The 13417-nt window shown below is 48.1% G+C and overlaps 1 protein-coding gene across 4 annotated transcripts in view; it reads right to left on the minus strand.

Annotated features, from left to right (window-relative positions):
- DIDO1 (death inducer-obliterator 1) overlaps nt 1-13417 on the minus strand; it is a 49164-nt gene that overhangs the window by 25756 nt on the left and 9991 nt on the right. For 2 of the 4 annotated variants that reach the window (XM_040247681.1, XM_040247680.1), the window contains exons 2-4: nt 5133-5306; nt 2915-3752; nt 1783-2104 (exon numbers count right to left, since the gene is read on the minus strand). In XM_040247681.1, coding sequence (XP_040103615.1) covers nt 1783-2104; nt 2915-3752; nt 5133-5151 — 1179 coding nt within the window. In that variant the 5' untranslated portion in view covers nt 5152-5306. Of the gene's footprint in view, nt 1-1782; nt 2105-2914; nt 3753-4232; nt 4262-4427; nt 4542-5132; nt 5307-13417 lie in introns of those variants that run through there. The other 2 variants (XM_040247682.1, XM_040247683.1) reach the window with 2 other exon arrangements.

Genomic DNA, 13417 nt, shown 5'->3' on the forward strand with positions numbered 1-13417 from the left:
AGATTAACACCTTTAATCATTTATTAATAATCATGCATAAAAATGTATGTTTATTCAAAACACATAAACCCATCTCCCCTGAGTAAGGCATCATGTTTTCAAGCACCTTTCATGCCCCACACAGTGGGCAGAACTCTGAGAAGACTTCTCAACACAGCGGGATTTCACACCAGAATTAGGTTCTGTCATTGAGCGAATGGGCATGGAAATTTTGCAAATTTAATTAAGATACCAGGTGAGGCTTTTGAGTTAGTCCAAAGGTTTGACTTATCAGGTAAAAACCCTCAAAAGAGGAACTGAACCTCCAAAAGAGTGAACACTCCATTGCTGGCTCTGCTGGGAGGGTGCCCAGGCCTGGGCTCTGCAGTCAAGGACCTCAGGCAATAGCCAGAACACCCAATTACACATGGATCTCAGAAACAACAGGTCCAGTATAAGCATGCCACAGAAATTGCCAGGAACATACTTCATATGCTAAGTTATGTGAAAGCTTTTGGAAGTGGATTTTATCCCAGCCGAGACTTGATGAGACCCCAGCCCCATTGACACATGGAGAGCAGTCTTGTGAGACCCGGAACCAAGGACCCGGCTCAGCCAGGCCTGGGTTTCTGGGTTAACAGACGTGTATTGTCTAAGTCACTAAGTTCTGGTCATCTGTTATGCAGCAGGAATCTGGAATATGACAAGGGCTGAACACAGCTGCTTGTGGCCATGATTACTAAAGCACAGTTGAAGGGTCAAGACTAATAATGTATGTGACATATACATGAAATGTACTTAAGCAAAATCTTTTTCCTCTAATAACGTACTTAACTGACTTTCCTCCAAAGAATCCAAGTTTTACCCAGAAAAAACACTTAAGCTTATGTGCAGTCTTAAACACAGCAGTAAGATGATGCTTCCTGCTGATTTCCATTTCTGTTATGTTTTCCTTAATTACCAGTTATTCTCATATTTCCACTCAGTGCCTCCTCACACCCCCAGGACAGGGCCAGCCCTCAAAGCTAACTCACTGCAAGGGGGTGATGGCAAGGGTGCTGACACGGCCACCACAGGACCCCTGCATGTACAACACCTACAAGAGATGGGCCATGGTGGTGGGGTGGGCCCCCAATTCAAGGAAGGCTTGGGGTGAAAACACACTCTGAGTATAACACTTGTGAGCGCCTGAGACAGTTCTCAAGATGCATGGAAACCACAACCCCTGGACAAGACACATGTGAAAACCGGTGGGAAAGGAGAAATAAAGAGCTGCACAAACACTGGTGAGTGGGGAACACCATCACAGAGGGTATATCAGGCACAGTCATCTTGTCACCCTGAGGAGCTGTGTAGCCACCATGGCTGGCCTCGGCATCTTGCCTTGAGGTGGGGATAAGACTACTGGTTTTCTTAAGACAGGGAAGGCGATACAGGTGCACACGTGCTTCTGTGACTCGAAAGTAATTTTCTTAATACATGCACTTAAACTTTAAGCTCAGGATGCTGGCCATGAGCACACTAAAGACTAATTTTTTAAAAAAATTATGAAACACATTAAATCAGTAATGACAGCACAGGAGACAGACACAGTTAACAACATCAAAAAAACAGAACAGGCCATGCTGGCCCTGAACAGGTGCATGGACCCAAGAGCCCACAGAGCCCAGCCCTATGCCAATCCCTGCAGAGAAAACCTAACTTATCTCAGAAGACAGACTCTTCCAATCTTGATGTTTCTGCCAAAGGCAGTTTCGGGCTTAAAGTCACCTCTACCGTCGGCCTTAGGAACTAAGTACTTACGGGCTGGAATATCTTGAGTTTCTTCTTGCCACTTGGGTTTGCAGCTTTTTCAATTCTACCCTTAATTCCCTGGTCTTCACTTGACTTCTGCTCCACGGTTCCTATACTGGTGAAGTCCGTGCTGTCGGCACCCAGGGGTCCTGACCTCATGTCCTGCGTGTCTGTGGCTTCTGAGCTGGCCTCATCCTGCACCTGCAGGATCGTGCAGTTGGGGCAGATGTAGTCTTCCCCATTCCTCTCCAAGAGCCGCCCTCGAGCCTCAGAAATGCCCACACAGTCACCATGAAACCATTCTTCACATCGGTCACAGCAAATCATAAACCTGAAATAAAACAACGGTCAAAGTGTTAGTCACTCAGTTGTGTCCAACTCTTTGCGACCCCATGGACTGTAGTCTGCCAAGTTCCTCTGTCCAAGGGATTGCCTAGGCAAGGATACTGGAGTGAGTTGCCATTCTTTCCTCCAGGGGATCTTTCCAACCCAGGGATTGAACCCAGGTTTCCCACATTGCAGGCGAATTCTTTACTGCCTGAGCCACCAGGGAAGCCAATGGTATCAGGAATGAAAAGGGAGAGACAAACTCAATTTTAAAAATATCAGTAAGTCAAATTCCAACACTCTGTTTTTTAAAAAAATTATAGAAACATGGAGCATAAGAATGTCAGTGTGCCCTTCTCTCAGTTCTATTACCATTGTACATTACAAAATGTACATCATCCTTTTCTTCGAGGGCATCCTGCCCTGGACCGCAAATGCCTGTCCACAGAATGGCAGCCATGCCTTTACCCCTGCAACTACCCAATGTCCACAGTTGGCTCCAATCACAGCCAGTCCGAGCAGCGTCCCGAGGGCTCTCTTGGGCAGCAGACCCACTCTGGTGCAAGCCATCGCACCCATTCATTGCCATGGCTGGTGTGACCAGGCAGCCAACATTCCACACCAGCCACCACCTGGCAAGGGCATGGTTCTAGGTAGTGCCTGCCCACTCCACTGGTTTCTTTCTGACAATGACTTGCTCGTCTTTCCCAACAAACAAGTCACTCATTCAGGCTAGCTTAAGACTCTCTTAAGAGAACAGTGAAGTCTCTGGCAGTTTCCCTGGCTCTGTCCCCAACCCTCCCCCATGACCCACCTGTTGTTGTGAGGCTGGCGGCACAGGCAGTACAGGGCGCTGGGGTCGTACACCTCACACTCCGGCTTGTGCCGGACCAAGTCTGCGGCTTCCTCGGCTCTCCCTCCCGGGGCCACTCTCCCATCCGGCCGGCCCTCTCTGTCCTCTTTCACTGCCTGGGCAGCAGCCCCCAGGTCACCCTCAGGCTCCCGTGAGGTGGGCAGCGAGCCCTCCATCGCATCACCCGCCTGGACGTCCACGGTCTCAGCCGGGTCCTCCTCCCGCCGCTTCCTCCGCAGGCGGTTCTGGATGCCCCTTGCAGGCCGGTCCGCAGGCTCCTGCTCACGCTTCTTCCGCAGGCGGTTCTGGAGTTCCTTCAAGGTCAGTCCGTCGCTATCGCTGTCGGATGTGTCGTCCTCGTCCTCGCCCTCTCTAGCCTTTGCTGAGGAGGCTGGCCGCTGCTTAGCACCCGTGGAGCTGGACCTGGGCCCACTCTTCCCATCCGAGGCACTCTCCACACTGCCTTCAGAGGCGGTCTCTGCGTCTGTCGCTGGACAGGACGCTGGCTCCCCAGAGTCCTCCAGGGACACGGGGGCGCTCCGACGGCCACGGCGCCGCACGGTGGTCAGAAACTCCTCCACCCGCTCAGTGCGCTTTGGCTGCCGCCCGCTGCGCCTCAGTGACGGGCTCTGCTGCTGCCGGGGCGACGGCTCCAAGGTGTCCGCCTCTGCATCCCCGGCACCCTCACGCTTAGCAATGGTGGTCCTCCGGAAGCCCCATGTCTTCCGGAACTCCTTGCTGGTGGGCTTGATGGCTTTGGGCGCCTCCTCACTGCTTGGGTCACCCTTGTCGTCCATACCTGACAAGGAAACACAAGCAGGCCATGTCAGGCATCAGCCAGGGCTACGGTCCGGGCCTGACACTCATCAGCTACGAGCAAGCAAAGGGGGCACTCCCTCACATACGGGAGAACCTGACCTACAGAAAGCAAAAATGTTTCTACAGTGCGGGAGGATTCAGTTACGAACCCCATGCTCAGGAGGAAAACCCAGCAAGCAAACTACCTCTATGAACATGTCCCCTGACTGCTGAGGACAAACATGTATACCGGAAGTCAAAGAGAATGAGGAATTGGGCAATGGTGCTGCCAGGACAGGGCAGGATAGGGCAGCAGGGGCTTTTTGGCTCCCCACAGGGAGACATGGGCCCACCTCCCACCTGGCTTGCTCTGGGCCCAGAACTCTGGAGCCCCAGGCAGTGTGAGATGTCCACCACCCAGCAGGAGAAGGGTGGAGATGGGCTCGTCTGCACCCTGAACACCCAGCCCCACTGAACCCACCCAGATCCTAGAGCCGAGACTGTGTCGACACAACAGGGGTCAGCTCTGCACTCTGGTCCGCAGCAGGGACACTGAGCCAGATGGCACCTCGTGTGTCTATTTCTTCTCTCTTCTAAGAGATTATTAAAGGCTCCGGTTTGTGAAAACTTTGTCCTTATTTCAAATGAAAAAAGCCTGAAAAAATACAGTATATACCTTAAGAATTTTTTCCCCAAGCTGTACAGGCTTCAATTACATTTAAATGCTAATGATAACTCAGATTTTATGCCACGTTCCATCCCAGGGGAAGGACTCGTACAAAATGAAAACCTTCAAACAGAAAACACACAAAATTCAAAGTCACACACCACAGAACTCTCTGTTAGGTTCCCACCAAGTGGTGTCACCTCCCATCCACCATCCAGACCGGCAGCTCCCCACTCTGGGCCTTGGCCCACGCTCTGTGACATCAGCACCCACTCTGTGACATCGTGCCCTCAAGGGCCACGCCACTGTCCTGGTCACCCAAGGCTTTCTGCAGGAAGGACTCTCCTCTACAAGATACAGCCTTTACCAGCAAGAATACATGTCATTGTAAACTAAAGGAACATTCAATCTAATGATTGATTAGACACTCTTGAGCTAAAGTTTAGAGTATCTCAAACAAATATTAATGGTACACCAGTTTTTATACATATATTATGCCACTTTTGAAATAAAAACATGACATCAAAACTTAAAATTGTGTTGTTGGCATTTAACATATTATCAACTGTGGGAGTTTTGTAAAAACAAAACTGTGGCTAATAATTTGTTATGTAAGTGAATACTGAAATGTCTCTGGTAAATAACATCTGGATAACAAAAGATGCATCAGTACATCTCTGGTCAGTAAGATGTCAACACTACTGCCATTGTTACCTGCCCCACACAGAAGCATGGGCACTTCTCCCGACTTCCTAAACCCAGCACAAACAGGGCCGTTACAACCTCGCGGCACAAGGAAAGCACCAGGCCCCCAGTGCTGCTGTCGTCAGCCACTGTTCACAGATCAAAAGGTAAATTATCTTGAGACTGTGTCCACGGAGTAAGCTCCTAAAACAAACAAACAAACAAAAAAACAGTTTAAAGATCTAATGCAACCAGAACTAAAATCACATTTAAGGGAAAAAAAGGCACAAAACTTTCCAAGCAATCTCTTAAGTCTACATTATGTGACCTACAGAAACATTCGCCCAATCCACAAATATGGCCCCCCCACAAGGACTTTTTTAAAAAAGGGAACATGTATACTTTGACTACATGATGAAAGCAGGGGCTGGGACAGGCCATGGTTGGCACCCTGGTGGAGAGGGAGCTGGTGGTCGAGGCCTCAGTGGGCAGGAGGATTCCAAGATCAGTCATTGGCATCAGCTACTTCCTAATTACAACCCTACTTCTGATGAACCCAGGCCAATAAAAACCAGAGGGAGAATCAGGAACAAAACATGAAAAGATGAAAAAGAAAATTATACATGAAAGCAATTATTTAGAAATTCTTAACACTGTAGCTATGTCGTCATTTTAGTTAAAAAACCTAATAAAGATTTCAGAAGATTAATAATTATTGGACATCCCTGTGGTACAGCTTATCCTTGTGTATTTATGCATTTAAAGAACATTTCTCCTCCTGTCTCCTCATTCAATCAGCATACCTAAATGGTCCACAAACATGTTTCTGATTCTAGGTAAATTCTCAGTATTAACATTTTAACACATTTCACATTCTATACCCAAGACCCCTGCCTGGGCCTCACCTCACCTCTTCCTCGCCTCACTCCAACTGCCTCCCCTGTTAACTGTGGTCTCCATAGTGACCTCAGGACAAACATTCCATCCCGCCTCCTCTTAAAGGGACAGAGTCCACCGCACTCTGGCCACCCCCACCTCCAGCAAGATGGCCACTGCATCTCTTTCAAGTGGGAAACCCGTTTCAAAACGAGACTTCTCAGAAGATACTGGAAATAATTCTTACTTTTATATTTCACTTCAATGAAAAAAGTAAAGAAATTAGGATGTCCTCAGGAAAAAATGTTTTAAAATTTATGCTAATCTAAAAAAATCATGCCTTTGGATTTGAGTTCTGAAAAATCGAAAAAGGGAAATCCAGTTATTTCTGTTAAGTGGAGTGAAATACTTAGCTCAGAAAACATAATATAATTTTAGACAATTTGATTCATTTTTCTTGATTTTATACTTGCAAAATCAATTTCATGATTTCTTCACAAATTCAAACATAAAATTTCAGGTCATGAAACAAAAAAGTCTATCAAGATAAAAGAAAAACAAAACCTCTAAGATCCAGGCAAGTTAAAAAAAAAAATTGTTACGTTCCTAACACAACTTAAAGTAGGTCCACATACTACAGCAGGTCACCAAGGACGGTAGGCATTCCTAAAACTGGGAAAGAGAAACCCAGAGGCAAACACGGGATACATTGAAATGTGCAATCTTAAAGTTTCTAAGTGCCAACGTCCTCTCAACTGAAAACGGCTCCATTTCCTACTAAGTAGATGTGCAAATACCAGAGAGAAACCGTGGGTTCCCCAGGCCCCCCTGGGGGTGCTGAAGACACCCATCAACACCCGAAGACAGGCGGAAGCCCACCTCCCAGGCAGCTCTCCACTCCGACTTTTTGTTGTCGAGGCCCGGTGATATCCCTAAAACTTGAGGACCCCAAAGAGCATTTGCTCATGTGGGATGTGTATTTCCAAAATCAAACCTAAGAAAGACTTTCAGAATTGCGGACATTCCCTCATACCACAGTAAACCTTGACAGATTGCACTTCCCCAAAAAGCAGTTCTGACAGGAACCTGAAGCCACCTCCGTGAACTCTGCACACCTTCCTAGGCTTACAGCCTAGCTATATACAACTGTAAGGCACTCAGAGTGCATCTTGTGCCCACGTGCACACCTGCGGAGTCCACAGACTGGCATATCTCATTAGCCAGTATGAGACACATCTGCTAACACCAGCGTCCATCTCTTGAAATATTTTTCCTTACTAGGAAAATCAAGCTCATAGTGACAGATAAAAGCTTTTCAAAATTCTAACTTTCACTTAAGCTGGCATTTTTTCATCAGTAACAAATACTGTCAGATGCTTTCTTCAAGACTCACACTGTGTATCTTTGAGAAAACACCTGCCACACACCTGGAAAATGCAGTCCAGCAGCGATGCTCTGCGGGCACCTCTGTCCCGTTGGGGGCACGCTGCCTGGAACCTCTGTGCCAGTGGCGCATGCCCACTGGCGGGGCCTGCTCACAAGGCTGTGAGCCTGGACAGGGTTTCCAAGCCTACCCTCCAAAAGGGTTTCGATACACACCACGAACATCTGTAACATGACATTTCTAGTTGCTTAATGACACACTGGATCCATGTCAAGCAGTCACACATACTCACACTTTAGGGTCGGAAGAGAACAAACATTTCCTTCCACAAAACTGGTCTAAAACCACCACTTAATTTTCCCTTCAGACTGTCCAACCCTTGAAAAATAAGCTGCCAAAAATGATTTTCTTAAGAACAAAAAACACGCTCCCCAAACAACGTGGGTGAAACTGGACTCTACAACCAGGTACATCTGAAGGGTCAGCTTCTACAAACTTGCAACATGCAAGTAACCACATCTGGGTCATTTAACGATGTTCAGGTCTATGGACTGAGGGTTCATCTCTCTGAGACATTTTAAGTTATAATGTATAACTGCAATGAAGCCCCTACTTTCACAGTGCAACGACCAAACAGCTGCATTTCTCAAGAAGGCGACAGGCAAGCACACACCTGCCCTGCCCTACCTGGCAGCAAAACAGGCTGGTCCTCAGAACCGTGAAATAATGAAAAACAGCATTACCTCAGTACTCTGGGCTGTGCTAGCTCACTTTACGGTTCTGCCAGGTGAGGCTAAGGTTCACAGCTACTGAGATTTCATGTTAAGGGTCTTCCGTCTCTGAATAATTCTGTGCTGTGGATGAAGAGGAACTGAGAAGATGCTAAAAGTTCTTTAAACTACCTACCAGGAAAAAAAAGAGGCAAGCTTTCCCAATTAAAGCCCCTTTCACTATTCCGTTTTTATTAACAGGGCACTCACTGCTGACGGCCTGCCCAGGAATTTCAGATGATAGGAAACACCCTGAAGGGTGGGTGTCCTCTGACCACGGGTGACCCCACACTCATCCTGACTCGAATGTACTGATAACACTTCAGTCCTTCAGGAGCCCCATCAGGATAACCCTGAGGTTACTAAAATTACTCTGAAGCAAAGGTGCCCACAGCACAATAAGCTTCTCAAGAGGTAACTGCAGAGAGAAATCTAGGAACAACCCTGCTGTTTAACATTTCTGAGGTGTTTTTGCTTTACAGGTATGTGGAGACAAAAACCAAAACTTTTTGCTTAAAAACTCGCTGGGACCAACGTCTGTCCCGGCCAAGCTCTAGTGAGGTCAGGCCCCCAGCTCCCTGTGTGCAGGTGGGCAGCGGCTACTCCAGTGTCTCTCCCCAGTTTCTAGTGAAAACACAGGCTTGTGACCAGATGAGCCACCTGAACACGTTGAGGTTACAGAGGAAACAAGCCCCCCCATTCTCCACAGGGCCCTGGCACCGTAGACAAGCTCCTGTAGTGGCCTGCACATCCGCACCCCCTGAGCCTTCACAGATGGGGTGACTGCCCTGGCAAGAGGCCCCAGAGCTCACCCATGGCCCTGCCACCAGGATCGAACTGCCCCGGTACCCTGACCCCAGGCCTCCCGCTCCCGGAGCTGCGGAAAATCAAGTCCACTGTGTAAAACCCCCCAGCCTATCTCTGTCACGGCAGCTCCCTCTTGCCTCCCAGGGAACAGGAAAACATGGCTTCAAACACTGGTCAAGGGAATCTGAACCCTATACCCTGGGGGCTGGGGTCTTAGGAACCCTCAGAACTGCACAGGCTCTTATCCTTACTGAGTCTGCAGGATGGGGTGAGTTTGGCCACTGCTAAATGCCCAGGACAGCACTGGGATGGGGTCCCAAATGGGCGCCATGCTTCCCCTTCCCCAACCAAGACAGAGGGCAACAATGACTGTGTGGTCACAGCCGGGACCTGGGCATGGAAAGTACCTCCCAAAACAGCCATCCAGGCACCCCAACATCTCCAAGTCCCATGGCTGCTAACACAGAACCTTGACCCTCCAGGTCCCCGCTGCCTGCCCTATTGCTTTTGTATCTACAGTGGTCCATCTGGGTCCCGAGTGCATCTGGGTTGGCTACTCCCATGTCAGGGGCAAGATCCCACATCACCCACAGTGCCCAGTGCAGGCCCTGACTCTGTCTCATGGTGGCAAGAGCTGCTAGTTACAGTCCAGTGGGAGGCTGTGGGTGAGGAGAGGACGTTGTACAGTAAAGGCAAACCACCCTCAGGTCAAAAGACCCCTGAGACCTCTTCACCCTCCAGGCACCTTGGCCATATTCCAAGCCTCTCATTCCAGGTGGTCCACTGCGAGGGAGACGTGTGCATTGAACCCTCCTCACTGGGGACAGCAAACTGGCCATATTCCACTCTTTTCCCCCAAAGCAAGGAAAGGGTTGAGACGCCTGCCTTCAAAGACATCGCCTATCTTAACAGTAATCCATTTCCCAGGTGTTAAAGTTCAGGACAACTGTCTTTTTCAATTTTCATTTCTCAACAAGAGCATTCCTAATCATGATCTAGGCAGAGGTTCTCAAAGTGTGGCCCCCGGACCTTCCAGCTGGACTCCAAGGTCACACTATTCGTACAACACTACTTAGCAAAGTGACTAAACAACAACATGGAAGTGCTCTGTGACCTTTTGGGGCAGGTAGTTCTTCAGAAGCTAAATGATGTTGGTGTGATGATAGCTGGAATGTAGAAGCAGGCAGGAGAATCCGACTGCTGTTGCCTTGCTTAAGTCAGACATTTAAAACCCCAAGCCACCTTTCTCCTTAAGCTGTTTCTTATCTTGGAACATAGTTTCCATAGAGTGTTACTTATGTTAATATGCAGGTGTTTGCTATTATTTCTAAGTGAGTAAGTAAACGTAATGTCTCATTTTTAATGCCAACCATGGGAAATATCAACAGATAAAACAGAAACAAAAGCCCTTGGGGTCCTTGTTAATTTCAGGTATAAAGGGGTCAGTCTGAGAACTGACAGCATAGACTTGACATGAAGGGTGATGTCAGATGGCTGTAAGACTGCAGGGCCGTGACAGTGAGGCTCAGGACTCCACCTTTCCAGGACGATGGAGAGGCACTGATCATGAAACTGCAGCATTCGGAGGGACTGCCGCCCACATCCAAACAGACAGTGGTTGGGGAGAAACAAAGCTTGCTCTCTCACAAGCATCTGCTTCCCGAGTGCAGGTGCAGCTCATGCCACAGGCCATGGGGCAAGCACAATGCTTGGAGACCGTGGACATGCAAAGTCCAGACCCACACTGTACACTTCAGCAGGAATTGTCCTCTTTCTCTGAGATTAGCAGAGGCCAACGTCTAGGTCTGGGGGGAGGGGGGGCAGTGGGGAAGGCCCAAGCTTAAAGAAAACAGTTCTAAAATAAACAACAGGACTGTCCTACTAATTTTTACAGATCCACACAGAGCTGAACTTGATGCAACTCCCCAGAACTGCCACTGCTGCCCGGGTGGAGGATGTGCTGAGGAGGGCACCTTACTACTAGAACACCCTGTAAAATTACAACCTAAAGAGCCAACGGGTGGCGTTGTACTAACCTGTCTAAATGGGGCATCTCGGGGGACCACTCCCCCTGGTGCAGCTGAGCATCCCGGGTTCTGACCAAGGGAGCCAGCAGTGTCCACCTTCAATGACCACAGCATGACCCTCCCACGTTAATGCCTAAGTCCGAGGGTGTCCCAGACTTCAACCCCAGGTGTAAACCTAACAGCCAGGCATTCTACCCAGGTATATGGAGACAACCATGACCTCAGTTTCCTAACAGGATACCTGAAACAACACAGCATCAAGTACCAGTCAGTGTAGGATAAATGGCAAGTTTATGAAAATGACAATGTCTGCTTGTAAGCAGCTGGGAAAACAGGCCCTCGTGAATAGTCTGTGAACATTTATCAAGGGCCCCCCAGTGCTCCGCACAGAGCAGGCAGCATCTCTGTTCCTCGCAGGGGTGGCTGCTTCACTGCGACCTGGCAGAGAGAACTAGGCAAGAGCAGGTGTGTTTATGGGTGCTCCCAGCATGGACACAAACCTATGACCATCACCAGGAGACCGGTTTGAAAGAAATCCAGAAACATCCATGTGATGATGTTCTCTCTCTACTAAGACTGTAATGAGAGTAGGATGAACTCTAGAGCCCCTGCCATGGAACAAGCCCCACACCATTGAGTGGAGCAGGTTACATCCAGTTCACAGCACATCCTGCCTGCCCTCCCCACCCCCCAAAACCAAGCTCACAAACATGTCCACAGCTGTAACTGGGCTTCCAGAGGCTGCTACTTTCTGGGGTTTCTGCTTTCTTTATATGCTTGTATATTGTCTTGTTTTCTACGTATAAATTTATCTTTGCAACCCAAACACAGTACAGCTGTCTTTATACTGGGGGAGGCCCCATTTACCTTCCTGTTGTATATTAAATATCACTTACACATTGGCATCAGCATATGAAAAACAAAACCATAGCACCTGATACCCGTGAGAGAAACAGCTGCATTACAGCTGAAAACCCACATACAACTTATGTTCAGCCTCTGTGTATGCAGACTGTGCAGTACCGTAGTACTTACTGCTTAAAAACAGGCCCTGTGCGAGTGAACCTGGACAGGTCAAACCTGTGTTGTTCAAGGGTCAATTATACGACTCAAAAAGAGGAAAAAACTAAGAGTCGCCATGCTGTGCTGTGTGCTTAGTTGTTCAGTTGTGTCCAAGTCTTTGCAACCCCATGGACTATAGCCATACAAAACAGTAATCCACCCCTGGACATATATATCTGGAGAAAACTCTAATTCAGAAAGATACCCCAAAGTTCACTGCAGCACTATTCACAAGAGCTGAGACACAGAAACAACCTAAATATCCACCAACAGATGAATGGATAATGCAGATATGGTGTATGTATACAACAGAATATTATCAGCCATATGAAAGAATGAAATAATGCCATTTACAGCAACACGGATGGACCCAGAGATTATCATAGTAAGTCAGAGAAAACTATTTACAAAACAGCAAAACAGACATAGAAGACAAAGCTATGGTTACCAGAGGGTAAGTGCATGCTTGGGTAGGAGGATAAATCAGAAGTTTAGGGGAAAAAAAAAGAGGCCTGAGCAAGAGACTCCAGGAGGTGTGAGCACTTCACATCAAGTGAGGACTGTTTGGCCTATCCCTTCCCAATTAGTATGTGCCCATTAACTGTTAATCTTGGAGATTCTGCAATGGAATTAACACACATTATTTGATGCTGGCCATAAATAGGGTCATGTTAGGTATCCACTGTTTTTTTTTTTTTTTTTTTTTAGGTATCCACTGTTAAAGATGCCACTGTCTAAATAAGGAGTGCACAAAGGACTGTTTAAGGGAAATTTTCTTAAAGGATTCTCAAGGCCACCAGGTGTGTGAGAAATCAGTCTGCTCTTGGACACAGTGCCAACTTCAGGGACCCAAGGACGAAGTGAGTTGGCCTGTGAAAAACTCAACCCTGGCGCTCAGGAGCCAAGTGGAAGTCACCAGGGATCTTGGGAAAGTATGTACAAAAGGAAAAACACATCCTGTTAACAGGAATATAAAACAACCAGGACCTGGAATATCTGGAAAACACATACAAAAGAGACCCAGCCTGTGGGCTGCCCGGGAAGGGGCTCAGAGCCTCTGAGGCCTCTGTGGTCATAGACTTAGTGTCAACAGCAGGTCCCACAACTTCAGTCATAAAGAAGATGGGATCCCAAGTCCCCACTCTAATCCATCCCCTCCTCAACACGAAGACAAATCCCACCCTCATGAAGGCCCACCTGAAGCACTGGGCACCATGTCCAATCCCCATGACACACTTCCTCAACAAGCCATTGTGATGTTCACACAGGCAGGTGTGCTGCGAGGGGCATGGCTGGCCAGAAAGCAAAGGTCACTGTGAGAACTAGCAGACGGTAAGAGGAACGGCCAACTGCACAACTTTTAATTTGTGCCCTTTCTATCAGCATATA

Source organism: Oryx dammah, unplaced genomic scaffold (assembly GCF_014754425.2).
Source record: "Oryx dammah isolate SB20612 unplaced genomic scaffold, SCBI_Odam_1.1 HiC_scaffold_10, whole genome shotgun sequence".
In the NCBI taxonomy this organism is placed as follows: domain Eukaryota; kingdom Metazoa; phylum Chordata; class Mammalia; order Artiodactyla; family Bovidae; genus Oryx; species Oryx dammah.